Source organism: Pogoniulus pusillus, chromosome 41 (genome assembly GCF_015220805.1).
Source record: "Pogoniulus pusillus isolate bPogPus1 chromosome 41, bPogPus1.pri, whole genome shotgun sequence".
Lineage (NCBI taxonomy): Eukaryota > Metazoa > Chordata > Aves > Piciformes > Lybiidae > Pogoniulus > Pogoniulus pusillus.
In genome coordinates, this window is record NC_087304.1 from 1,601,565 (window position 1) to 1,629,257 (window position 27,693).

Consider the following 27,693-nt stretch of genomic DNA (forward strand, 5'->3'; position numbering starts at 1 on the left):
CCTCCAAAGCACACCCCTGCTGCACAGTGACATGGGAAACTCAAACCTGAGACCCCAGCTGGGTTCTTGGCCTTTCCTAACACCCCTCCTGTCAGCAGCCAGCCTGCTACTGCTGATGGCCAAGCCAGGAGAGATCTCATCTTCCATTCTCAGGTGTGTGCTTGGAGATCTGAATTAGCCTACATTTTAGCCCTGTTGGTTGTGCCTGAAGGGGAAATTATCTTGAGGTGAGGACTAAGTGACACCTCCCAGAGATTCTCTATGGGCTTGAAGCTAATCACCTGCCTCTGCCAAACCTTTAGTTTCCACTAAACCCACCACACCTCCCTGTCCCAAAAGAGGCTCAGGGCAGTTACAACTGCATGGTAAATCCTCATCTGTGAGCTACCACCACCACGTGGCATAGATGCCCGAGCCACTGGGCATTTGCCTTTGATTGAAGAGCAACAGAATTATAACCCCCAAAGTCATTACCTCATCAAAATAAAACAGGACTTTTCTTCCATCCACTTCATATCTTTTCAATCCAATCTGCTTGTTCATCAACAACTGGGGAAAATGCAACAGTTTTAGTTTCATCTCCTCCCAAAGCAACCGGTTGGAAATGAGAGAAGAAAGATTTTAGTCCCTCCCCAGCTCTCCTGTACCCCCTTCAGGTACTGACAGGCTGCTCTAAGGTCTCCCTAGAGCCTTCTCTCCTCCAGACTGAACCATCCCAACTTTTGGCCTGTCCTCATAGCTGAGGTGCTCCAGCCCTTAGATCATCTTTGTGGCCTCCTCTGGACCCTCTCCAGCAGGTTCCATGTTCTCTTGTGTTGAGGGTCCCAGAGCTGGACACAGCCCTGCAGGTGAGGTCTCAAAGCAGAGAGAAAAGGCAGAATCCCCTCTCTATGTAGCTACTGAATCTCCACCAAAATCTAAATGCTGGAGTCTGTCAGAATTCTACAGACTTCTATCAATTAAACCTCCAGAGGAGCTCCTCCCGTGACACTCTGTGCCTGGAGTGCCCGCACCTGGCTCTGCTAGCGGCTGCCTTGCTGCGTCCAGGCCAGCAGCCACTGGGTAAACTGCACTCAGGAGACATCCATCGTGTGGAAAACACTGGCTCCAGAGGCTGGGGAGGGTGAAGGGCTGTGGGAAACGGCTCTTGAGTTTTAATCCCAGTCTGGGGAGCAGCGTAAGGGCCAAAGCAGGCACTTTAACTCTGCTTTCCAAGCTGGGTCAGAGGAGGATCCCTTTGTGCCGCAGGGTGAAGATTCCTCAGCTTTGGTGGTGCTGCTTTGGCTGTTTTAACATTCCTAAGGCATTTTGACATCTTAGAATGCAAACCCTGTGGGAAGGAGGACAAAGCCTGACTTTCACTCCACGCTAGAAAGAAGGACACGAGGCAAAAAGCACCTCTGAAGGCTGCCAGACCTGCGACCAGCAGCTCTCGGCGTGCGCTGCTGCGGCGCAGAGCTGCCAGCTGCGGGAGCCTGCGCGCAGCTTCCTGCCCTGGCTCTAAGGAGCCGAGGAGCAGGTCTTCAAGTCCCACGCAACCTGGAAAGGGCCAATTTAATTTGTCCTTATAATTTTAGGAGCCTGGTGGTGGCTGCTACGGCTCAGCAGTAGATGGCTACAGACAGCCCTTTTATGAGGGCTCCGAGGGGCTGGCGCCACCGGGAAATGCTCAGCTCAGCTAAAATTGCGTTTCTCTGGTGAGGTTTGATGTACAGCAGCCTGTGGTGACCTCCTGACCTTGTCGACACCCAGCGTTATTAGGAGGATTTGTGGCTGCACGGCGGGGGGGGCAGCAGTGGAGGTGCTGCCAGCAGTGCAGGTGAGCCCTGCTGCCCTGGCAGGGCGAACGAGAGCCAGGGAGGGAGGTTACAGCCCTGCCCCTGCTCACCGGGCAGGGGAACGGCTGTGGTGCCAAGGCGCTGCAGCAGTGGGCGTTGCAGCACTCGTCTTTGCTGGAGATGGCAGCCACGCCAGGGGACAGAGCTGGCACTGGGGCTCCAGTGCAAGAATCTCACTTTTGCCAGCACGGTTTGGAGGCACATTTGAAAGCTCTGAGTAAATCACAGGGGTTGTACCTCCACCTTCACTGCCTACCACGCTTGAGCTTTGTCCTTGCATTTCATTTTCTGCAATCAGAAGGATGGAATTCAGCTCTCCAGGGGGAACATTCCCTCCTGAGGATGCAATATCCTTCCCAATTGAGAAGAATCTCCAACTGCCCAAAGGAAGTAATTCAGCTTTGGGTATAGGAATAGACTGCCCAGTACTGAATCCCAGAATCCCAGCACAGTGGGGGTTGGAAGGCACCTCTGGAGCTCATCCAGCCCAACCCTCTGCTAAAGCAGAGGCAACCACAGCAGCTTGTCCAAGTGGCCAAGCGGAGTTGTCACAGTGGCCAAGCAGAGTTGGAATGGCTCCAGAGAAGGAGACTCCACAATCTCTCTGGGCAGCCTGCTCCAGGCCTCCAGCACTCCCACACTAAAGAAGTTTCTCCTCATGTTGAGGTGAAATTTCCTGTGTTCTACAATCCCAAGCACAAAATCCTCTCTCCCAGTCAAGGCACAAACTCCACAGTCTTGTTGCCCAAACAACTTTCACAATGGTGGGGTTTGAACCAACTTCTTTTGTGCCTTAGGAGCAGTGAAGAAGCCAGCAGGCATGAAGCACAGGACATCCTTCTGAGGACCTAACTTGGATCATCTCCATACTGCAGGAGCTCAGCCTTCCCAGTTATCAGCTCCTTTTTCCATTGAGTGGGACAAAGGAAGACAAACCAGCTGCTGATTCTATGCCCAGGGCTTCTGAGGCCACAAGAAACCAAACAGAGGCAAGCTGACAGTGCAGAGCACAGGGGTCGTGGCAACTCTATGGCAGGTGAAAGAGCATAAGAGATCCTGCAGACTGAAGTGCTGTGAGGCATTATAGAGGTGGTTCACTGGAGAGCTAGAATCTGAGCTTCCATGTAGGGAGCATATCCCAGCGTCCACCAGATGCTCATCAGCATCTTCAGTGCTTCCACTGCTCTGAACACACACAAGGAGCCCTGAGCACAGCTTAGTGCAAGCCAATGCAGGAGCAGACTGCTGCATGGAGCAGCCTTTTAGCAATAACTACCTGCAGAGAGAAGTGTTTGGTTTGCAGGCCTTGATCTGGGACACCAGCTCGACCCAGCCACATAAACAGGGCTCACAGCAGAGCATAGCTGCCTCGGCAAGAAAAGGACTGAAATGACAGAGGCTGTGCAGTGCCCTTCAGGAGCACTCAGGACCTTCTTGGGACTCTCAGCCTGGAAACTCTCAGCTCTGCCAGCAGCTTGCTGAACACAACAGTGTCAGCCTCAAAGGCCAGCAGGCAAGCAGAGGCTGACATTTCACACACTCGCATCTGCAAACACAGCTCCGACCAGGCAGCTACTGATACAAATCAGCTCCCCCCTGTGGGATACAGCACAGCTCCCTGGCAGGGCAAGGCTGCCAGTCCCTGCCCGGGGACTCCCAAGCCAGCTTCTCTAACAGCAGCTTTTGGTAGGGCTTGTAAGCTCCTGAAGAGGAACACATTCATCTCATCTCCCAGAAAATGCAGTGGTGTTTATACTCCAAATTAGCCAAATCAAGTGAGACCCTGGGGAAGACCCAGCCATGGGCACCTCTCCTTAAGCCAGGATGTCAAATTCAGCTGCCTGGTCCTCACTACAACTCTGCTTTAAAACCCTTCCCTCAAATCCCTCTCCCTCCCAGTACATCGATGACAAAGTTCTTAACGAGAGAGATCTCTTTCTTTTTTGAGGCAAAACACTGTTTTTAGTTCTTTGCCAGTTCTCCCGAGGATGCAAGGATTTGACACCTCTTTAGTTAAGCAGCGCTTAAGGAGGCTTTGCAGCACAAAGCCCAGCAGTGCGCACACTGCGGTGCTTCCAGCAGACCTAAAGCCACGCTGAAGGTTAGGGTTCATCTCGCCTGGAGGGCTGCCTGGCTGAGAGGCACATTCTGTCCACCTCCCGTTGGACTGCACTAAACATGATGTGCTCCCAGAAGAGGGAAAGAGGAAGGGAGAGAGAGAGGGAAAAAAAAAAAAAAGGCAAAGAATTCCAAGACTTGGAGCCTCCAAACAAATGGAATCCAGATGCTGGAGATAACACAGCCCACTAAGAAGCCATAAACAGCTCCTGTTGGAGCACATTTTCACTTCAGCATTTCCAAGAGGCTCTCTGCTTTAGTTACTGTGCACTGTGCTCAGGACTCAGCCTCAGCCATGCAGGGCACACTGCTAACCCTGCTGGCAGCATCTGTTCACTCATCGCACAGAAATGGTTTCTTGACAAGGGCAATCTCCTGCTCCTCCCTCCTCTCCCTTTTAATTGCATCGTTTGGGGCAGTGCTCTAACACTAACAGCATTTGCTTCCTCCTGCTCCCCGAAGGGAATCCCTGGCAAGGGAGAGCAGGAGCTGGCCCGAGGTCATGCCCTGCACTCCCGCTGGAGGAGCTTACCTGCTCTAGGCTCTCAGTGTCTGCACGAAACCCCGAGAACAGAGGCACCTCCAGGACAGCCATGTTAGAGGATCCAGAGTGCAGCCACCTTCCCATGGGGACAAAAAGAGAGGAAGAGTCAAAAACCAAGTTCAGGACTGGAGGCCACAGGCAGTGCATGGACAGCTCAGGATGGAGACCAACTGAAACTTCAGTGGGAAAAGAAACAAATTACAAGGATCTACTCTTCTGTGAAGGAGCTGCTGACAGCCACTGTCCTCTTGGCTTTACAAACTCCCCTTCTCTGCCTCTAGTCAACAAAACTTAAGCACAACTCACAGAGGGCAGAGATGCAGGAGATGTCCAGGCAGAAAAGCAGAGGGGAGGCTGTGCTCTCCCCGGGGGGGCTGCTTACCTTTTTCAGTTAACCACTGAGGAAATGCACTTGGTAAAAGGAAGTAAGCCCTTGGAGTAGAAGAAACTTGAGTCTCCCAATCTAGAAATGAGAGGGAGCTGCAAATGTCTTTGCAAAGTGCTTTGGGATCTGTGGCTAAAAATGGAACTGCTGCAGCCTTGGCATCATCCCACCTTTAAAAATGGAATTTCTTTCCATGCAACAAGGAGCTGAGCAATGAGACTTAAAGAGCTCATCAATGCATCTCTGCACATGTAGTGCCTTTGCCATAGATCTCACACTCACATCAGAGAATCAGGCAGGTTGGAAGAGAGCTCCAAGCTCAGCCAGCCCAACCTAGCACCCAGCCCTGGCCAATCACCAGACCATGGCACTCAGTGCCCCAGCCAGGCTTGGCTTCAACCCCTCTGTGCATGGCAACTCCACCACTTCCCTGGGCAGCCCATTCCAGTGCCAATCACTCTCTCTGCCAACAACTTCCTCCTAACATCCAGCCTCAACCTGCCCTGGCACAACTTCAGGTTGTGTCCCCTTGTTCTGTTGCCGGGTGCCTGGCAGCAGAGCCCAACCCCACCTGGCTACAGCCTCCCTGCAGGCAGCTGCAGGCAGCAATCAGCTCTGCCCTGAGCCTCCTCTTCTGCAGGCTGCACCCCCCCAGCTCCCTCAGCCTCACCTCACAGGGCTGTGCTCCAGGCCCCTCCCCAGCCTTGCTGCCCTTCTCCAAACACCCTCCAGCACCTCAACATCTCTCTGCAATGGAGGAGCCCAGACCTGGACAGAGCACTCAAGGGGTGACCTGAGCAGTGCTGAGCACAGGGGCAGAAGAACCTCCCTTGTCCTGCTGCCCACACTGCTCCTCAGCCAGCCTAGGATGCCATTGGCTCTGCTGCCCACCTGGGCACTGCTGCCTCCTCTTCAGCTCCTCTCTGCCAGCACCCCCAGTGCCCTCTCTGCCTGCCTGCTCTCAGCCGCTCTGGCCCCAGCCTATAGTACTGCTTGGGGTTGCTGTGGCCAAACATAGAACCCTGCCCTTGGCCTTGTTCAGTCTCATGGCAGCACATTACAATCATGGCAACAAGCAGCTCTCCTACCTGGTGCATGTCTCCAGTATGACTTTGTACTCCCGATGGTCCTGGTCTGAGGCTGGGTCATCATCATCCACCAGTGCCCTCTCTCTCTGCAAGGCTTCAGAGCGATTCTCATCTGGAGAGACAGACCGCAGGGGATTTGGAGCTTGAAGATGCTGCTCTGACTTTGGCTCCTTCAGGTTAACCAGGAGCTGGAAAGCTGGTTTGGCAATAGGATCAGGTACATTGTAAGTGACATCAATCTGTAGGGGAGCAAACCAACCATTATCAGAGGGGTTTGTTAGGTCCCAACCTTCGATATCATCCACAAATGTTCTCTAAAGATCAGCTCAAACACCAGAGCTCTCTAGAGAGAGCTGATGGTGGACACAGAGGCTATAGAGGCTTTAGCACACATTTACACAGAGGTAAAGCTGTGCCAGAGCAAATCCCCCCCAGTACAATCACATTTACTTCTATGAAAGAAAGCAACACCACCTAGAATTACTGTGGGAGAAATTCCAAGTGCAGCTCTTCCCTCCCAGCACTAAAACATAGCAGCCTGAAGGTATAGAGCTCTGCTCACATGCTTCCCCCAGCCCTGTGGCAACCTTACCTGCATCAGACAGCAGCCTTCACCTTTGGCACTCACAAACAGCCCCGTTGGGATACTGGGGATCTGGAGAGAATCCACAGATAAGAAACAGACAAGGCACGGAGCTCAGAATGGAAACAAACATTGATTTCAGCTTTAGTCTCTGCAAAACCTCTCAGGCTGTATAGGAGCCTGGAGAAGTGCAGTCACCAGAGCTTGCTCCCTCCAGCCACCTGCATCTAACAAGGGTAAAACCAAGCAGCATCTTAGCATAAGCATCAGGCACTGCAGCGTCCTGGAGTCCTGTATGCCCCTAAATTGCTCTCCCTCAGTGTCGCTTGAAATGGGAGAGGAAAAGCCGCCTGGTTCCCCCCCCCTCGGCTGCCCTGCAGGCGTGAAGGGGGTGAGCAAAGGGGTCCTGCCCACACGAGGAGTGCCCCATGCAGTGCCCGCGCTGGAATCGGGCTGGGATTGGCTGTGCCTTTCCCACCTAAGGAAGTGGTAACTCTGCCCCTTGTCTAGAGAGGGTATAAATACTGGGGGGCTTCCTGCCTTTGGGGGTTCCTGCCTTGGAGCTTGTCCTGCCTGGGGTTCGTTACTGCCTGAGCCTTCGTGCTTGCCTGAGAGTTCTCTGTGGAAGAATTTCTCACCAGTCAAGGACATAAATTTATAAACATGAGCAGCCTGTGCTGAGAACGTCCTTGGCTGCCAGCTGGCCCAGGAAATCCAGCTGTAAACAGCTGAGCACCCCACACACAGCTGCAGTGGGCAGAGACTGATAACCAAAGGGGCTGGAGTGGGTGGTCTGGGAGGCTGACCCTTAGAGTGTTGTGCTAAGCTAACCTATGCACACCTTACATGTAACTCTGGACCCTCTGGCTGTAACCAATCTTGGTGGAGCAGCCTCTTGTTAGAAGTGCACACAAGTCACTGCATCACGGCAATAAAGTGGATTTGACCATCTCACCGTAGTGGTGACCAAAGAGTCACTTTCCCATGGCACTCCACCGAACGTTTCTCAACAGTTCTCTCCCCCCTCTCACCCTGCCTGGATACAGAAAGAGCTTCAAGGACTGCTTCACCTCTTGACACCCTTTGTAAGCCTAACGACCCTTAATGGTCCACCTGCAGCTGCTGGAAGGGAACGGGAGAGAGGCAGACCCCGAGGAAGTCAGCCTGACCGTGAGTTATTTTGGCTCAACTTTATTAGTAAGAAAAACACTATTAGTTAATAGCTAAAGCCTTTTCCAACTTCTGACTTCCAAAACAGTCAGATTCTCGATGCCATCCCTGTAGATATTCTCAAGCAACTGAATCTGTTATTAAACTAAATCAGTCTTTGTATATATAGTTCTGGGGGCAGGTTTGGGGAAATAAAATAACTCTATTTTTGTATAACAATTCCTGCCTCGGCCACATTAATTCCCTGCCTCCACAACAGGCAGTTTTGCTGAAAACCTCCTTTGAGTGCTGCCTCCTTCGTATCAGAGCCCAGCCAGAAATGCCCCAAAAGCCCCAAGATCTCAGGGCCTAAGTTGTGCTGCTACCATTACTGAAGTGTTCTGAGCTGTGGTTCTGAGCCCAGCTCATACAGGTCACAGGCTCACAGGATGTCAGGGGTTGGAAGGGACCCAAAAGGAACATCCAGTCCAAGCCCCCTGCCAGAGCAGGACCATCCAATCTAGCTCAGGGCACACAGGAACACATCCAGACAGGCCTGGAAAGGCTCCACACAAGGACACTCCACAACCTCTCTGGGCAGCCTGTGCCAGTGCTCTGGGACCCTTCCTGTCAAGAAGTTCCCCCTTGTGCTGAGCTGCAACCTCCTGTGCTGCAGCTTCCATCCACTGCTGCTTGTCCCATGCCAGGAAGCAAGTGAGAAGATCACTTACTGAACACAGCTGCACAGCCATGAAGCCACCTACCGCTGCTGTCTGCAGGACTTTCTTATTCATCTTGTTAAGCTCAAAGGTCTCCTGGTAGTCCAGATTAGTAGAAGCCAAAGAAATGGTCAGGTTGACTCCTCCAACGTAAGAAAGGATGGCATATTCTGCTAGAGCCTGCAGGGCTACACACGTGTCCTGGGGATCACAAGAGGGCAGATCAGAGTGGTGAGGAATATGGAGCATAGTAAACTTAAAGGCAAGCACAGGCAGCAGCACAATCTTCCTGAGTAACTCAGACAGCCAAAGCAGTATCAGGTTTTGCCCAGTTCTGCTGCCACTGGCAAGGACAAAGCCAAGCTGCTCTCAGATTATCACTTTGAGAAGGAAGCAGTAAAGAGACTTGGGAAGTTTTTCTCCTCAGCAGGATGCAAACAGTTTCTGCCTAGACTCAGAGAATCAAGCAGGTTGGAAGAGACCTCCAAGCTCATCCAGCCCAACCTAGCACCCAGCCCTGCCCAACCAACCAGACCATGGCACTAAGTGCCCCATCCAGGTTTGGCTTCAACACCTCCAGGCACAGCCACTCCACCTCCTCCCTGAGCAGCCCATTCCAATGCCAATCACTCTCTCTGCCAACAACTTCCTCCTAACATCCAGCCTCAACCTGCCCTGGCACAACTTGAGGCTGTGTCCCCTTCTTCTGTTGTTGGTTTCCTGGCAGCAGAGCCCAACCCCACCTGGCTACAGCCTCCCTTCAGGCAGCTGCAGGCAGCAATGAGCTCTGCCCTGAGCCTCCTCTTCTGCAGGCTGCACACTCCCAGCTCCCTCAGCCTCTCCTCATAGGGAGGATTTCTAGATGGAAACCCTGCACTGACCCTTTCTGAATCAAGTGCACTGACACTGTCTCCTCCAGAGGCCCACCTGAGTGGAGGAGAAGCCCCCAAGTGCATTCCTTTGCTGTGAGAGCCACTTCACCACCGGCAGTGCAGAGGCCACGTCCCCCAGGAGCGTGTACGTCAAAAGGGCATAAGATGTCATTTCCACTTCTGCAGAAACAACTGAAAGAGAGGAGGTAAAAAAAGCTGATTACAAAACTACCTGACAACCAAAACACCAGCCAGAAGTGGAAACCTAGGCAAGAACTTCTACTCTTGTAAAAGCAAACAGAGGAAGAGAAAAATGAAGTTAAAAGATGTCTGCATCCAGGACATGTCACCTTCCAGAGAGATCTCTGCTCCAAGGTGAACCATTCCCACCACACAATAAATAACCTTTACTTCTACTGGACTGTATCCCAGGGGAATTCCCTTCTCCCTTTCCAGTTCTGCTCTGCTGTATTCCATACTGCATTCCTGCCCTAGAGCTCTTCATGCAGTGTCCAGTCAGATCCCCCCTGCGTCTGCAGCGCCTTACAAGAGGCAGTGGCTTGAAGGGACTTGAAAATTAAAGCCCCATTCACTGTTGCTGTGGCTTTGAGAGCCAAAGTCTGGAAGCCAGCTGAAATGCCAGTGACCACCAGCAGAAGGTGAGGGCACGACCCCATGTCCATTTGAACATGCACAGCTGGGGAGCAGCTCAATGTGACCTCTCTCAGGTTCCCATTTCAAACGGCTCCTCCCTGATGGAATGCCACAAGGCTTCCACTCTTCTGTATCACTCACTCTCTATAAAACCGGGCTGAGGAATGGTGGGACAGCTGGGGCTGAGGGGACAGTCCAGTCCTGGCCACACCTAGCTGACCACAGCCCCTTCCAGCAGAATGTTACCTGCCTTTGCTGAGTTTTCCTTTCACCTGGATCCTGCCTGGCTGCCATTAGCCAAACACTTGTGCTGGAGAAGCAGTTCCCTGGCTCGCAGGCAGCCAGTGGCCTGCTGCAGCAGCCTGCTCCCTCAGCTCTGGCTTTGCAGTACAAGTACCTGACTGAGAGAGACCATCACTGAATCCCATGAAGGTATCTTCGTCAGTAACCAGAGTTCCTGTCAAGCTCCAGTGCGTGGACCCGTCTGGAACGACAGTGCAGAGGGACATGCAGGTTAGCAGAGCAGGGCTGCAGAGCCTCCCTCTGCGGGAGGAACTGCCTTCTGCTTTTGCATCGACTCAGAGGCCAGACTCATGCCCTGAATGTCACTGTCCCTGCTTTTGGACAAGCATCCCTGGGCAAGAGGCTCCCCCTGCAACCACAAAGGCGGCTCATGGTGGCACATCAGGTGATTCTTGGAGTGTGGAATACAGCAGACAGCAAGGAACGAGCCATGGTCCAAGGAAAACTCACATCGAGAGCAAAGGCACAGCAGAGCCCTCGGGGCATCTGCCTCCCCTCAGCAGCAGCTGCATTGGCAGAACTGAGCTGCTTGGCCCTCTACAGAGCAGCAGGGAATCTTTGGGCTGCCAAAGTCAAACGGTGCTGTAGGAAGCCCTCACCTCAGCACCTCACCCTTCCAGAGATTCAAAGGTGTCCTTCAAGCCGCAGGAGCCTTTTGCTTGCTCCTGCAAGAGGCCTGCCAGTGCAGGGGCAGTGCCAGAGGCCCAGCAGCAGCATACCTTGGGTGATGGCCAAGCTGTTCATCTTCCGCAGCGCCAGGGCTGCCGAGGGGCTGCGCAGCAGCGTCAGGGCGTAGGCGCTCAGGGCAGTGGTGTAGGGGTCTGCTGCTGAGTACAAGTTGGACTCCAAGAAGTGTTTTGCTTTGTCAACAGCTGCTCTTTCTTCCTATATTCCAGGGAAAGAGCTCAGATATGGTACCAGCCTCCCTGCCTCAGAAGCAAGGATCACTTTATTTCATTAAACGCCCCCCCTGGGCAGGAAAGAGGCAATTTGCTCTCCGCAGAGCTGCACCAGCACCTTCCTTCTCTGGGGAGACACCTGGCACCACAAGCCCAGAGAAAGCAGCAAGCAGCACAGCAGCAGCACTCTAGAGTCACACCGAGATGCATTGAGGCCCCTAAAGCCGAAGCCATGGAGTGTCCCTGCAAGGCAGCAGCTGCGGAGAGCAGAAGCAAGCTCTGCGCTGCGCGATTGTGCTGCCCACACTCCGGAGCGTCTAGCAGACGCCAGAGGATAATAAAGGCCCAGGTTCCCAGGGGTCCCTGCAGCCAACAAACATGTTTTATTAACTCCCTCAATGACCTCACCGCACAGGAACGTGGCTCTGATAATTTATAGACACAATTTAATTGGACTTGATGCAATTTGGTTTCCTTTGATTTCCCTGTGGCACTAACCTTCCCCTTCCTCATTTCCTAGCTAGGGTCGTTACTAACACTTGCAGATCTCCTCTCAGAAAGCTTTAGATCTACACAGAAAGTGCAGCTCACAGAAGAGAAGTGCTGGGGCTGCCTCGCCACGCAGCAGCCCCCGAGATCCTCGCATCCCTTCTCGGAGGGGGACGCTGCTAAGGAGAGGCACAAAGTGCCTCTGGGGGCATTGGAGGAGTTTCTCATGTTCCTTTAACGAGCCTGAAGGCCTTCCATCCCAACAAGAACAGAGGGCTGAGGGGGAGCTGCTTGCAGCAGCAGCACGGGCTGAACTCTTCGAGGTCTTCAGGGATGCCACCAGAACTGCTGAGATAAGCAGAGATGCTTCTTTGCTTTGGGGAGCTCTTTTGTTTGGAGAACTACAGCGTTCCCAGAGTGTCCCTGCTGCTGGAGCAGGCTGCCCTGAGAAGTTGTGGATGCTCCAAGCCTGGAAGTGCTCAAAGCCAGGTTAGGTGAGGCTTTGAGCAACTTGGTTTGTGGGAGGTGTCCCTGCCCATGGCAGGGAAGCTGGAACTGGATGATCTCAAAGGACCCTTCTGACCCAGACCATTCTAAGATTCTGTGACTGCAAAGAGATACTGCTGCTTGCACTGCCTCCTTCCAAGTCTCTCTGGGGTTTGCCCCAGTGGCAACCCTTTTATCAGGTGCAGATCACCAAGAGCTGCTGCAGCACCAACTGTGCCTGCTGCGTTCGCCTTCTGTTCCACCTGTGCAGGCCTACTCGCCCACCACTGCTCCTTCCCTCGGCTGCTGCAGGGCAAATGGGGAATGCAGCTCAGCTGCCCCAGCAAAGCTTGCTTACCTCAGAGGTGATGCCTGTCTCCAGGAGAGATGCGACCACATAAGCTGTCAGGGAGATCTTACCATGGATTCCGCCCTGGAGGACAACAAACACAAACCACCGCATGAGAGCTAGAGGAAAGGATGCCAGACAAAGGGATTCTTGCTCCTGCTGGCCACACCATTCCTGATGCAGGCCAGGATGCCATTGGCTCTCTTGGCCACCTGGGCACACTGCTGGCTCATGTTCAGGTGGGTATCAATCAGCACCCCCAGATCCCTCTCTGTCTGGCTGCTCTCCAGCCACTCTGACCCCAGCCTGTATCTCTGCATGGGGTTGTTGTGGCCAAAGTGCAGCACCCTGCACTTGGAGCTATTGAACTCCATCCTCTTGGACTCTGCCCATCTGTCCAGGTGGTCAAGGTCCTGCTGCAGAGCCCTTCTGCCCTCCAACCCAGCCACATCTGCCCCCAGCTTGGTGTCATCTGCACACTTGCTGATGACTGACTCCATGCCCTCATCCAGGTCATCTATGAAGATGTTAAAGAGGATGGGGCCCAGCACAGATCCCTGAGGGACACCACTAGTGACAGCTGCCAGCTGGATGTGGCACCATTCACCACCACTCTCTGGGCTCAGCCTTCCAGCCAGTTCCTAACCCAGCACAGAGTGTTACCATCCAAGCCATGGGCTGACAGCTGAGCCAGCAGTTTGCTGTGGGGGACAGTGTCAAAGGCCTTGCTGAAGTCCATACAGACCACATCCACAGGCCTCACACCCACCAAGTGGGTCACCTGATCATAGAAGGAGATCAGGTTGGAGAGGCAGGATCTGCCCTTCCTAAATCCATGTTGGCTGGACCTGAGCCCTTGGCCATCCCTCAGGTGTGCAGTTATTGCCCCCAAGACAACCTGCTCCTTCAGTTTCCCTGGCACTGAGGTCAGGCTGACAGGTCTGTAGTTCCCTCCATCCGACACTTCTTGCAGGATGTGAGTCTCTACAGCCTTTACCTGAATGTCCTTGTTTAGTATCCTGCCCATAGCAGGGAAAGAGCCATCTTCTTTCTGGTGCTGGATGATCCAGTCCTTGGCAGCTGTCAGTTCTTTTGGATCGATGAAAATAAACCCTCGAGACTGGGCAAAGGACTTGAGGACAAAAGCTGTTAGCCTGCAAAGGTGAATTGAGCACTTTTACTGAGTTAAAAATCAGAATGATGCATCAGTGAGGGGAGAGAAACATTCTGAGAGGGCACAAGTGGTAAAGAAAAAAATCTTCTTGGGGAAACACTGAACACTGTTAAAGACATTGCTGGTGCTGAAAGCAGTGTCCATGCTTCTGGGCAAGAGTGGGGGCAAATGGAGAAGTGTGACTGGAAGAGATCTTTGTCTTAGTTATGGCACACCCTGAGCTCAGTTCCCCTTTAGGGATGCTCATCTGCTACTCAGTTGTTAAAGGTTTTAACTTCAGCATCAATGTCCTTAGAAAGAAGGAATTATTCTAGAGTCACTTCCCCAATTCTGCTAGCCTGAGCTAAACCAGAAATCCAGCCCCAGTGCTCAAGTCTGAGCCTGTGTTAGGCTTGACAGAGGACAAAGGCTTAATAAAGCCACAGGAGTGTTTCTGGAATTATAAAGCTCTGACATGCAGCAAGTGTGAGCTCTGCCAGCTCTGGGAGATTGACTCATTCACTTTACAGGCCTCTGAGGAATGGGAGGGTAGAAAGCACACTGCCTGGCAGGGGATGTTTCAAGGGTTGAGTAATTCTGTGTCACCACACTTCACATCTAGGGACTGAGAGATGCCAGATCCGAGATAAAAGTTCCCTGCCTCGGACACAGCATCACAGGAGTGGTCCTTCCCCTCAGATGAGCTCATGAAGAAAATCAGTTTAAAGCAAAATGCAGAGCAGGAGGAGAAGCCAAATGACAACACAAATGAATTACTGAGGACAAGAATCTACCACACCTGAGCAAGGTGCTGCAAGGTGAGGGGATGCAAGGTACCACCTTAGGGGCCATGGTCTCCTATGAGAGAGGTCAGCAGGATGAGCTGACTCCTCAGCTGGGTGTTTTCTGGCTCTCATATTGCCTCTGCCTTGCATACTGCCTCTTGCTCTCCAATTCTCAGGGCATGAATCCACTCCTCTCAAGAAGGGATCTATAAAGCACTTGGGAGAAAGACTTCTCTGGGGGTTTGGGAGGACTGGTTTTGGTGTGGGCTTTGTAACTACCTGGTAAAAGTCTCTTCAGCTGCTAGAGAAGCAGAGTTCTCTGCACATGCTTCTGGTGGAGTTCTGTTCACTCGTGAGATTAGGTGCTTAAATGCCTCAGAGACTGCTACTCCAATCCCAGCTGACCAAATATGATCTTTAACTACAGCTTCTGTGCCTAAAGCTTGGGCATAGGACCCCCCCCCCCCCTTACCTGCCCCTGCACCTGGAAGCACCTGGAACACACCTACCAGCCAGCCTGAACACTCAGCAGCACTGCATTGGCAGCTCCACGGTCACGGAGCATCGCTTCTCTCCTCTGTCGTGTGATGCCATGCTGGAAGCCGGACAAGGACTCCTCTCTCCTTGCCCCTGGAGTGCTTTCTCCCTTTAGCAAACCCTGCATTTTCGACCTCTGTCTCAAAGAGCCACTCACCACATGCTGCCCGAGGAGTCCCTCTCTCCAAAAGCACTGTAGGACCCATCCTGCCTCCTGTAGGTCAGCTGCCGCTGGTAGCCTGCGGGTCACAAAGCATGTGGGGAGTCCACAGATCCTCACACAGAAACCCAAACATGCAAAGTGAGGGAAGCCTCAGCTCATCTGGCACCCGTGGAAGAGATTCTGCTGCCTGGGGCAACCTCTTTGCTCTGGAGCTAAGCCCTCAGGAGGGGGTTGGGCTGGATGATCTCCAGAGGTGCCTTCCAACGCCTCCCATGCTGGGATTCTGGGATCTTCAGTGAGTCCAAGCACTGAAAGGAGTGGGCACAAAGCTGGAGAGGTTCACCTGTCCTGTTTTCACCTGTTCAGCTGCTTCTTAGGAGGAAGTTCTACACAGAGAGAGTGATTGGCATTGGAATGGGCTGCCCAGGGAGGTGGTGGAGGCACCGTCTCTGGAGGTGTTCAAGCAAAGCCTGGATGAGGCACTTAGTGCCATGGTCTGGTTGACTGGATGGGGCTGGGGGATAGGTTGGGCTGGATGAGCTTCGAGGTCTCTTCCAACCTGGTTGATTCTATGATTCTCTGCAACTGCACTGTAGACAAGTGGGACAATTTGGTGAGGCACAGGTTGCCCAGGGAGGCTGTGGCTGCTCCCTCCCTGGAGGTGTTCAAGGCCAGGTTGGATGAGGCCTCGGGCAACCTGTTCCAGTGGGAGGTGTCCCTGCCTATGGCAGGGGGTTGGAACTGGCTGAGCTTTGAGGTCCCTTCCAACCTAAACCATTCTGTGATAAATACTGACTAGTTTAGCCCAGGCCACTCCCAAAGACCAGGATGTATCTGGGAACTGTGAGGGATCAGCACTTAATGACAGATAACCAAGGGGTGAAGGAGTCTTCTGACCTGAGAAGTCACAGCAGCCTTCCAGAGCGAGCAAAGAGCCTTTGCTGTCTAAACCTCATGCTTGGCAGGGCTCAGATAAACTCAGAGAAGCTTAAAACTCCTGAGGATTTCTTCTCTTCTCCCAGCAATGTGCTCTGGGGGCCAGGAGGGCCAAAGCCATTCTGGGGTGGAATTGAAGAGCTGTGGCTAGTAGGTTGAGAGAGGTTCTCCTGCCCCTCTACTCTGCCCTGCTGAGGCTGCATCTGGAATACTGTGTCCAGTTCTGCCCCCCCCCCACCCCCACCCCCTCTGGTTCAAGAGGGACATAGAACTGCTCGAGAGAGTCCAGTGCAGAGCCACAAAGGTGATGAAGGGAATGGAACAGCTCTGTTAGGAGGAGAGCCTGAGGAAGCTGGGGCTTGCTGCTGGGAGAGGAGGAGCTGAGAGGTGACCTCAGCAGTGGTTATCAATAGGTAAAGGTGAGTGCCAGGAGGCTGCAGCCAGGCTCTGCTGGGTGATGCCAGTGCCAGGCCAAGGGGCAGTGGTGGAAGCTGAGGCAGAGGAAGTTTCATTTAAACATGAGGAGGGATTTTTTTCCCTGTGAGGGTGACAGAGCCTGGCACAGGCTGCCCAGGGGGGTTGTGGAGTCTCCCTCTCTTGAGATATTCAAACCCTGCCTGGATGTGTTCCTGTGGGCTCTGCTCTGGGTGCTGCTGCTCTGGCAGGGGCTGGGTTGGATGAGCTTTGGAGGTCCCTTCCAGCCCCTGACATTCTGTGACTCTGTAAGGGTTGATTAGGAGCCAGAGTTTGCAGCCAGGAAGGTGGCAGGCTTGGAATTCACAAAGAGAAACCAAAGCAAATATTAGTGCAAAGGAAACACTGAGCCAGGCTGTTAAAAACCTGCCTTTGTCCTTCTGCTGCCAGCAAGCACAAACCCCAGAGCTGCAGTGGCTGCAGCCAGGCGGAGGAAGCAGTGCTGGGCTCCTGCTGCTGGGCACAAGAGATCTCTGCCAGGCTGCTCTTTACCTTGTCAGAGGAGAACCCCCCAATCCTGTCACCTCTGATTTCATGACATGACTACTGTCTGACTCGTACACAAGACAGCTTTGTCCCTTCGAGTTCATTGAGCCCAGGGATGACTCAGAATTAACTCGTCCTGAGAAGTGCATTTGGTTATAAAGCTCCTCTGCAAGTGGCTCTTCCCACACGAGTGCTGAGGCTGTTGGACTCTGGTCCAGATAAAGCAAGATTGCATGGGGTGGCTCAGTGAGATAGCAGAGGGCACTGAAAAGCAGATAAAAGCCTTTTTTTATGTGGCTCTATGTTAACTACCCTGGGTACTAACTTCTGCTTCTGGCTACCCTTGATCTAGGGTAGGGTGTCCCTGCCCATGGCAAAGGGATTGGAACTGGATGATCCTTGTGGTCCCTTCCAACCCTGACTGCTTCTAGGATTCTATATAGAGAGAAGGTTCAGAGAAGAGCCACACAGTGCCTGAGGCACCAGAAAGGCAAGTTTTAAACAAAGGGGGGAAGCTAAATGCACAGAAATTTTACTGCACTGCTTTTTACTACCTGTATTTCCCCTCGACTTTCTGAAATGTTTAAACATAGAAAGAAGCTGCCTAAGGGGGAAAAAAAAACAACCCAAACAACAACCAATTAATAAGCCTAATTAATAAACTAGGGCAAACACAGAGTGCCTCACTTGGGACACTTGATTAGAACTATCAATTAATAAGCAGAATGAATAAACTGGGGCAAACACAGGATGCCTCCCTTGGGACACTTGGTTAGAGCTACCAATTAATAAGCCTAATTAATAAACTAGGGCAAACACAGGATGCCTCACTTAGGACATTTGATTAGCACTATCAATTAATAAGCAGAATTAATAAACTGGGGCAAACACAGGGTGCCTCACTTGGGACACTTGATTAGAAGGGACAATGTGACAATGGTGAAGCTCTCTTCTACCTTAGGAGCCTCTGCTCCTCTAAGTGCTAAGCATAATGAGCTACCTTGAACAAGGTAATCAGTAGCTTCAGTCTCCACCTCATGAGTGAGTTGTTTGGTTTTCTGCAGGTATTTCAGGACGAAGACGTTGGGAGCAAAGTGGATCATGTTCTGCTCCCCACACCCAAAAGGCAGTCGCAGCAGACTGTCCAGGTTGTTCAGCGTAGGGCCCATCACATCTCCTGTTTGAACAAGAGGCATCTGTTCAGCATTAAGAGGTCAGACTTGACTTCCTTTGGATGTCTCATGATTAAACCCCACCTGACCACACTCATCTCTACACAGTCAGCTTAAATGAACTGTATCAGCAGCTGGAAGTCCTTCAAATGCTAAGTCTCAGCCCTTGGAGCTCTTGCTGGCAGCAGAAGCAGCACATTTCAGCCTCTGCTCATCCATGGCTCCCCAGTTTAGACCACAGTTAGCACAATGGGTGGTGATGATGATGGTGAAATGAACACTATGAAGTCTAACTGACAGTGCCTCTGTGAAACCCTCGGGTGGCATCTACTTGAAGTCACTTTCAACTCCAACACAGTTCAGATGAATGGCAACCCCCCCTCCAGCAATTAAAGCAGTGCACATCTCTGGAAGCGCCCAGCAGTATCTTATCTGGCATCCAGGTGCAACAGCTGGAGTATCTCTTCCTATTTGATAACTGGTACCTAGTGATACCTCCTCAGAATTGATACCTATTATTGAAGCTGTAGCTCTTTCTGATCCTGGAATTATGTTGTGGGGAACTCCAAGAGTAAATGCTTCATTGTGATTTTCATCAGCCTCTTCTTTTCTCCAAATTTTAAACTCTCCCATTGACCCCCAGCCTGTGGAAAAGCCAATGTACTTCACCTCGAGCTGCCTGGGGGCTCTCCACTCCACAATAACAGACTCATTTAGCACCCGAGTACCATGGCCAACCTGAAAGGAATAACAGAACCATGCAGTCCCAAGCACCCACAGGTCCGATCTGTCCTCGGACGTGGTGTGAAGTGTGCTCCGGGAAGCGCCGCGGGGGAGCAGCCTCTTTCCCACGCAACGATCCGTGGCAGTTCCACAGCCTTGACCCCCGAGGCCTCCAGCTCACTTAGCACTGAAAGCACTGAAGACTGAGGTCTTGAGAACAGAAGGTGGCAAGCAGGTAGAGGAGAACAGCCTGAGCAAGGCTTCAGAGAGAAGCAGCAGCAGGAGCGAAGCTTTCACCTCCTGCGGTTGCCTAGTGACATCCTGCCGCGGTCACTGCCACGGGTGCTCAACTCCCATTTAAGAAAGCAGAGAGGCTTCCAGACCCTTACACAGGTGAGTTCACTACCTGGATAATCCCATCTTTCCAGCTGATCCAGAAGCTGCGGAATTCATCCCAGGAGAGGATGCCAGCTGTGGCCCTGCTGGCCACCGGCTCGCCCATCTTGCTGACAGAAATCCAGGTTTTGGTGTTCTGCTGCCCACCAATAACGATCTCTGTCATCTCTGCCATGTCGTGTGGCCCAGAGGACAGGGCCAGGTGAGCGTCGTTGTGTGCTTTCACAGCAATGTCAAAGTGTGCCATCTGGGCTGGCTTCTGCACGTACTGGTACTCGTACTTGTTGGGGGTAGAGATGTGTATTTTCTCTAGTCAGAAACAGAAGGCAACCTTGTCAGCATCAGAGCTCAGCTCACACTTCAAAGCCAACCCATAGTTAACCACTGTGTTTTAAGCAAACCTTCCCTAAGGCTTTTTCTCTCAGCTTCTCTTAAACTGTGGAAGTTTATGTGGCTATTTCTTCCCATTTTCTATTGCTTTCTCTTCTGTCAGAGAAGATCACAGGGCCACAGGTGTCAGGGGTTGGAAGGGACTTAAAGAGATCATCCAGTCCAAGCCCCCTGCCAGAGCAGGACCACACAGTCTGGCTCAGGGCACACAGGAACACATCCAGACAGGCCTGGAAAGGCTCCACAGAAGGAGACTCCACAACCTCTCTGGGCAGCCTGTGCCAGGGCTCTGGGACCCTTCCTGTCAAGAAGTTTCCCCTTGTGCTGAGCTGGAACCTCCTGTGCTGCAGCTTCCATCCATTGCTGTTTGTCCTACCCCAGGGAGCAGTGAGCAGAGCCTGTCCCCCCCTTCCTGACCCCCAGCCCTCAGCTATTGATAAACATTGATTCAATCCCCTCTCAGTCTTCTCTTCTGCAGACTAAGCAGCCCCAGGGCCCTCAGCCTCTCCTCAGGCAGTGCTCCAATCCCCTCATCATCCTCGTAGCCCTCAGCTGGACTCTCCTGCTCCTTCAATTGAAACTGCTCGGCTGCATTTCTTACCAAGTCTGTAAGTGATTTTGTTTCAGCTCTAATTTTTTAGTTCTAATCTAGTGGTCAAAAGCATCTCTGTTTAGTCGCTGGAGCCAGCTCTGAGCTATCCAAACCTCAGGCAGAGCAGGCACTCTGATCGCGGGCGGAGCGCGAAAGCCTGGGCTGCAGCCCCGGAGCGGCCGCAGTTACTGTCCGCAGTGCTGAACACTGAAGCTCCTCACCAAGGGCAGGAATTTTCATTGCCATTTCCAGAAATCACTTGGGCAGGCAGAGCGACTTCGAAATTAGCCAGCCACGTAAGAAAGGCTCCATTCCAAACGTCCTCCTACACACCATAACTCATCAGAGACGTGGAAGCAAAGGTTGCTTTTCCCCCGGGGGATGAAGCCAGACGGTTCTATTGCGAACCAAAGCGAACAGGCTGAGCATCTCATCTGGATGATGGACTCACCATTGGGGCAGAAGAACACACTGTAGGTGTACTCTCTGGACAGTCCCTCTGGCTACAGGAAGACAGAAATCCAGACATTAGAGACAGTGCTTGGATAAACAGCAACAGCCACTCAGGTTGGCTTACAAATAGAGGAATCACTCTGCTGCTGTAGAAAGCTCCTGTCCTCTGCAGGAAGGTGACCACCCTGTGTTCTGCTAGCTAGAGAGCAGATAACCACTGCCAGCCAATCTCTCAGCCCAGCATAGCACCGTGCAGAAGCCCTTTAACATCACTGAGTCCAGCCACTCACCCAACACTACCGAGCCCACTGCTAAACCATGGCCCTCAGCACCACATCTACACAGCTTTGAAACCCTTCCAGGGACAGGGACTCCCCCACGGCCCTGGGCAGCCTGTCTCAGGGCTTGACAACCTTTCCAGGGAAGAAATTGTTCCTCACATTCAACCTACACCTCCTCTGGTGCACTTGAGGCTGTTGCCTCTCATCCTGTCACTTGCTGCTTAGGAGGAGAGACCAAGACCCACCACACTCCACCCTCCTTTCAGGTGGTTGTAGAGAACAGGAGGCCTGTGGCTTAGATCCAGAGTCAAGCTCGTCAGATAAAATGTCTGTCCCTTTTTCTCCTGAAGGGTACTGAAGGTTCCCCAGCATGAACCAAGGATCAGATGAGCTCTTTCTGCACACATGCCCCATTGCAATCACATCCCATCATGGAAACAGATCAGAAATCAGCTGGAACACCCTTATAGACCTGTTCACATTTGATTAACTAAGTCATGATTTCATAGAGCCCTAGAATCAGTCAGTATTGGAAGGGACCACAGGGATCAGCCAGTTCCAACCCCCCTGCTGTGGGCAGGGACACCTCACACTAAATCAGGCTGGCCAGAGCCTCATCCAGCCTGGCCTTAAACACCTCCAGGGATGGGGCTTTGATCACCTCCCTGGGCAATCTGTTCCAGGGTCTCACCAAGCAAGCACCTGTTTTTCCCCCCTGAATTCCCACCCAAATTCCTCTTTCCTTACCTCAATGATGACACTACTGCGAACATAGTCTGCTCCCACTGGGCTCCGTTTGTCCAGGCCACTGTCCTCTGAGTGCTTGCCATTCCTCAAGGTCTGCATCCCATCCTGGCAGCAGCTGGTCCCACCATAAGCAAAAGCTTTTGCTAAGGAGCAGAAGGGGAAAGAAGCAAAGACTTTGAGCTGGAAGACCTTCAGGAGCTCAAGTGAAGAGCTCAGCTGGGCAGTTACTAACAGCACCGAGCGGTTTGCCATCAGAGCTCTCTCTCGTCACCTCTGTGCTGCATTTGAATGCTCACACCTAAACCTGGGGCAGGCTTTGGACCATCAGTGGGCAACAGGGAAACTCTTCCCTAGTTTTTCAGTGCTGTACAACTTTTCCTTGTGGTTGTCTGCTCAGAAAAGGGATGGAATTTGTGGTCTCTGTCTGGGGGAGATGTGGCAGATCCACACCTTAGCTGCACCACGGCAGGAAGATTGGAACCTGCTGCAGCTTGTTGGCAGAGGTGCTCAGTGCATTGCACTGCAGGGGCAGCTTCTAAGAAACAAATGGAGTCCAAAACCTAAGCTGGCAGGAAATGGAATGAATGATTCCATTCTGGAGCACCAGGGGCATGGGAATTCCCTTCTGAGAGAGGAATCAAAAGAAGCACTTGCAGAAGGCCAGCAGGCAGCAAGCTGTTTTTATTTCTATACTACCAGTGATGTTGCTCAGTCCAAGCTCACTGAAGGACAGAACGACAGAGGTGGGTTTAGCTTCCCCGGGGGCCACGCACTTCTTTCTGGTCAGATGGTGCTTCCCAGGGTGCCCCACGAACTTAATGCCTTTTGGAACAGAAATCTTCACGTGGACCTGTAAGAATTGTCACAGATTAAAGCTGCAAACCCAGCCAACACACATGCAATAATCTGAAACCCACAAAGTGCTGCAGAACATCCTGGCACACAGGGATTGTTCCTTCTGCAGACCCAGCAACCTGCCTGGCATCCTGGCTCAGAATGCTACCTTCTGCACACCCAGCAACCTGCCCACCTGGCATCCCAGCTCAGAATGCTACCTTCTGCACACCCAGCAACCTGCCCGCCTGGCATCCCGGCTCAGAATGCTACCTTCTGCACACCCAGCAACCTGCCCACCTGGCATCCCAGCTCAGAATGCTACCTTCTGCACACCCAGCAACCTGCCCGCCTGGCATCCCGGCTCAGAATGCTACCTTCTGCACACCCAGCAACCTGCCCACCTGGCAGCCCAGCTCAGAATGCTACCTTCTGCACACCCAGCAACCTGCCCGCCTGGCATCCCAGCTCAGAATGCTACCTTCTGCACACCCAGCAACCTGCCCGCCTGGCATCCCAGCTCAGAGTGCTACCTTCTGCACACCCAGCAACCTGCCCACCTGGCATCCCGGCTCAGAGTGCTACCTTCTGCACACCCAGCAACCTGCCCACCTGGCATCCCAGCTCAGAGTGCTACCTTCTGCACACCCAGCAACCTGCCCACCTGGCATCCCAGCTCAGAGTGCTACCTTCTGCACACCCAGCAACCTGCCCACCTGGCATCCCAGCTCAGAGTGCTACCTTCTGCACACCCAGCAACCTGCCCGCCTGGCATCCCGGCTCAGAATGCTACCTTCTGCACACCCAGCAACCTGCCCGCCTGGCATCCCGGCTCAGAATGCTACCTTCTGCACACCCAGCAACCTGCCCGCCTGGCATCCCAGCTCAGAATGCTACCTTCTGCACACCCAGCAACCTGCCCACCTGGCATCCCAGCTCAGAGTGCTACCTTCTGCACACCCAGCAACCTGCCCACCTGGCATCCCGGCTCAGAGTGCTACCTTCTGCACACCCAGCAACCTGCCCGCCTGGCATCCCAGCTCAGAGTGCTACCTTCTGCACACCCAGCAACCTGCCCGCCTGGCATCCCAGCTCAGAGTGCTACCTTCTGCACACCCAGCAACCTGCCCGCCTGGCATCCCAGCTCAGAGTGCTACCTTCTGCACACCCAGCAACCTGCCCGCCTGGCATCCTGGCTCAGAATGCTACCTTCTGCACACCCAGCAACCTGCCCACCTGGCATCCCAGCTCAGAGTGCTACCTTCTGCACACCCAGCAACCTGCCCACCTGGCATCCCAGCTCAGAGTGCTACCTTCTGCACACCCAGCAACCTGCCCACCTGGCATCCCGGCTCAGAATGCTACCTTCTGCAGACCCAGCAACCTGCCCACCTGGCATCCCGGCTCAGAATCCTACCTTCTGCACACCCAGCAACCTGCTCACCTGGCATCCCAGCTCAGAGTGCTACCTTCTGCACACCCAGCAACCTGCCCACCTGGCATCCCAGCTCAGAATGCTACCTTCTGCACACCCAGCAACCTGCCCACCTGGCATCCCAGCTCAGAGTGCTACCTTCTGCAGACCCAGCAACCTGCCCACCTGGCATCCCAGCTCAGAGTGCTACCTTCTGCAGACCCAGCAACCTGCCCACCTGGCATCCCAGCTCAGAGTGCTACCTTCTGCAGACCCAGCAACCTGCCCACCTGGCATCCCAGCTCAGAGTGCTACCTTCTGCACACCCAGCAACCTGCCCACCTGGCAGCCTGGCTTGCAGCTCTGCAGTGCCAGAGGTGGCTCAGAATGCTGCCAGTGCAGACAGGCAGTGGCTCTGAGGAGCAGGCACCTGGGGACAGGGTTTCTGGGGAAAACCACCACATTCTTTCAAAGTGAACAGCTCTCAGCAGCTTGTTGATTAGGAAGGAAATTCTTCTCAGTGGTTCAGCAGAAGCTCCCTAATCATCTTCCCTCCAGCTTTTAGTGTTTGCACTTCTGAGGTGTCCCAAAGACACTTCAGATTCTAGAGCTGTCCCAAGCTAGATGTAAAAAAGCAAAGAGATTTATTCACATCGAAAACAGTATTTTGCTCTTGTCCAAAGGACTCGAGCTGAGCTCATCCCTACTTCACCCCCACCCCTCATCTACTGCAACCTGCAGATGGCTGAGGGAAGCCAGATGAGAACACAGCACTCAGTAGCTTAGCGACAGGACTCGTGAGGGCTGTTACCTCCACACAGACAGCTAAGTAATTGTAGACAGTCAGTGGGATTTTGGTCTGCTCTCCCCGGATGACATGGTATGGCAAGGTGAAATCAATGAAGAAAGGTTTAAATGTCTTCAGTTCTGTCTGCCTGGCAATGCCCAGACCCTTCTCTTCAGACAGCCCCACAGCTTCAGTAATCCAGGTAGTGATGGAGTCTGGCACCTCCACACGCAGCTGTGCTTCTCCTGTTACGTTACTGCCAAACAGAAGAGAGAATAAATTGGGTTGATCAGATTAGTGAAATGCTTTGGAATGAAGCTCAAGCAGGCAGAGCCAAATGCTCTGCAGAATCCCCTCCACAGCCAAACTCAAAGACAGCAGCAGTGTCTGCTCTGAGCAGCAGCTGAGAAACAGCTCCGTGCTCACCAGCAGGCTTTTGAGATCTAGGCACATTTCTGAGGAGCACAACAGCCAGTGGCTGCCTAAGCAGAGCAAAGCAAAGCCTGGTGTACAAATCCTTACTGAATTAAAGGCTCTACATGCACTTGCAGAGTGGTTTCTCTTAGGGGCAAATGTCTGCACTAAGTGAGAAAGGAAAGAGGGAAGGAAATAAAAGCAAGAGGGAGGGAGGGAGGGAGGGAGGGAGGGAGAAAGGGAGGGAGAAAGGGAGGGAGGAAAACAAGCAAGAAGAAGAGGGGAGAAGGATCTTTGACAGAGGTTCTGGACAAGACCAGTTCAGCAATAATTCATCTCACATAACAGGGACTTGTGCTGAAGCCCAGTGTCCTGTGAACACTGCCACATGGGAGACTTTGCTGTAAGGGCAAAAGAGAAGTCTTCCAGACACTGAGCTCAGCAGCTGCTGGTCCTGGGGAGGGAGCTTTGATACAGAAGCACTTTGGTTGGCTGTTTCTTGGAATGCCTGACTCAGAAAATTTCCAAAGCCATCATTTTCTTTCAATAAGAAGGAATAAGGAAACTAATTATTAAACCCCAAGTTTCTATGTCTCTGTCCTGTGCATACCACGACAGAGCATCATAAACCTGCTACCCTCTGCCGTGCTTTATAATAACAGAAATTCAATTTTCTTCTCTAGGCTTTGCTATTTCCCTCCTGCAAAGCAGCTTTGGCCTTGCCTGTAACAGAAAACATTTCCTCTACAGCAAGTGCAAAAGCTATTTCAAGGCTTGGCTGGCAGGCTGATGGGTGCAGTTATGAGTATGTCCTAAGGTTGTTTCCCCCCAGGTTCTTATTCATTCCCCAGCGCTTGATACGGCTGCCGCCAGCCCTGCCGCTGCCCGAGGGCAGTGCACGTTTAACCGGCATGGGAAGGGAGAAAGCAGAGTCTTCAGGAGCAGCTCTGTGAGCCTGCAGCAGGAGACGCTGCCTTGCAGCGCTGCAGTGCCGCCAGGACGCAGTGAAGGGCTGCCTTTCCACTGCTTCTCAGCTGAGGCTTACTCCCCTACAGGCACCGACCTCTGCTTTTATCCTCTGCATCATCTGCGCTGCCCAACGAGCCCAAGCTCCTGTAAGCAGAACGAGGCAGCGTAGCAGGTGCTGCTCTGTGCATTTGCACTGCAGAAGGAGGAGGATTAAAGCAAGCGGAGTGACAAAAAGCAGACCTCCCTGGGCCTTCCAACAGGCTGGGGCAGTCTCAGCCAATGCCCATGGCCCCCAGCTCACAGCAGGGAGGGGAGAGCCTGGGAACTGCACTTGGTTTGACAGCACCAAGTTATTTGACCTTCTCTGGAGGCCACCAGCTTCTTCACAGTGAAGCTGTCACTGCAACTAGAATTGGGTAGATGCTCCCTGCCCTGAACTGCAGCCCTGGGCTGCAGTCAGAGGTGTCCCAGCTCAGGAGCTGGCAGCATTCCTGCCTGTTTAAGCGAAAAATTTGCTGCAGCTGATGTCCTCTGCTGGGACTCACCCGAAGCAGCATTAACAGGATTTTCACACATGAGGGCACTTAACTCGGCTGGGAGGGGGCCAAAGCACACAGCCCAGCCAGGAGACCCTCTGGCCAGGCTGCAGGAGCTTGCAGAACTGGGTTGGGAAGTTGAGATTGGGCTTTTGTCTCTCTTTTTCTTTCCCTCTCTTTTCTTCTCTGTCTTTCCTTCTTTCCTTCTCTCTCTTTCTTTCTCTCTCTTTCCTTCTCTTTCTCTCTTACTCTCCCCCTCTTTCTCTCTCCCCCCTCTCTTTCTCTCTTGCTCTCCCCCTCTTTTTTTCCTTTTCTTTATTTCTTTCTCTCTCTTTCTTTCCTTCTCTTTCCTGCTCTCTCTCTCTTTCTCTCTCCCTCCCTTTTTCTCTCTCTCCCTCTTTCTCTCTCTCTCCCTCTTTCTCTCTCTCTCTCCTTCTTTCTCTCTCTCTGTCTCCCTCTTTCTCTCTCTCTGTCTCCCTCTCTCTCTCTGTCTCCCTCTCTCTCTCTGTCTCCCCTTCTTTCTCTTTCTCTCTCTCCCTTCCTCTTTCTCTCTCTGTCTCCCTCTTTCTCTCTCTCTGTCTCACTCTCTCTCTCTCTCTCCCCTTCTTTCTCTCTCTCTCTCTCTCCCCTTCTTTCTCTTTCTCTCTCTCCCTTCCTCTTTCTCTCTCTGTCTCCCTCTTTCTCTCTCTCTGTCTCACTCTCTCTCTCTCTCTCTCCCCTTCTTTCTCTCTCTCTCTCTCCCCTTCTTTCTCTCTCTCTCTCTCTCCCCTTCTTTCTCTTTCTCTCTCTCCCTTCCTCTTTCTCTCTCTGTCTCCCTCTTTCTCTCTCTCTGTCTCACTCTCTCTCTCTCTCTCTCCCCTTCTTTCTCTCTCTCTCTCTCTCCCCTTCTTTCTCTCTCTCTCTCTCTCCCCTTCTTTCTCTTTCTCTCTCTCCCCCTCTTTCTCTCTCTCTGTCTCTTCCTCTTTCTCCCTCTCT

The 27,693-nt window shown here is 52.7% G+C and overlaps 1 protein-coding gene and 1 long non-coding RNA gene across 5 annotated transcripts in view; one reads left to right on the plus strand and one right to left on the minus strand.

The window, feature by feature from the left end:
- Positions 1-27,693, minus strand: part of CPAMD8 (C3 and PZP like alpha-2-macroglobulin domain containing 8) — a 62,313-nt gene that overhangs the window by 13,178 nt on the left and 21,442 nt on the right. For 3 of the 4 annotated variants that reach the window (XM_064175402.1, XM_064175400.1, XM_064175403.1), the window contains 18 exons: positions 24,824-25,055; positions 22,461-22,614; positions 21,765-21,907; positions 20,735-20,786; positions 19,312-19,610; positions 18,695-18,920; positions 18,011-18,187; positions 15,109-15,190; positions 13,474-13,630; positions 12,486-12,560; positions 10,973-11,138; positions 10,348-10,434; positions 9,352-9,488; positions 8,470-8,625; positions 6,566-6,628; positions 5,974-6,212; positions 4,489-4,576; positions 475-549 (listed from right to left, as the gene is read on the minus strand). In XM_064175402.1, the coding sequence (XP_064031472.1) occupies positions 475-549; positions 4,489-4,576; positions 5,974-6,212; positions 6,566-6,628; positions 8,470-8,625; positions 9,352-9,488; positions 10,348-10,434; positions 10,973-11,138; positions 12,486-12,560; positions 13,474-13,630; positions 15,109-15,190; positions 18,011-18,187; positions 18,695-18,920; positions 19,312-19,610; positions 20,735-20,786; positions 21,765-21,907; positions 22,461-22,614; positions 24,824-25,055 (2,608 nt within the window). Of the gene's footprint in view, positions 1-474; positions 550-4,488; positions 4,577-5,973; positions 6,213-6,565; positions 6,629-8,469; positions 8,626-9,351; positions 9,489-10,347; positions 10,435-10,972; positions 11,139-12,485; positions 12,561-13,473; positions 13,631-15,108; positions 15,191-18,010; positions 18,188-18,694; positions 18,921-19,311; positions 19,611-20,734; positions 20,787-21,764; positions 21,908-22,460; positions 22,615-24,823; positions 25,056-27,693 lie in introns of those variants that run through there. The other variant, XM_064175404.1, reaches the window with a different exon arrangement.
- Positions 7,497-11,617, plus strand: LOC135192338 (uncharacterized). Its single transcript, XR_010308970.1, has 2 exons — positions 7,497-7,726; positions 11,150-11,617. It is a non-coding gene; the product is annotated as an uncharacterized LOC135192338 (long non-coding RNA).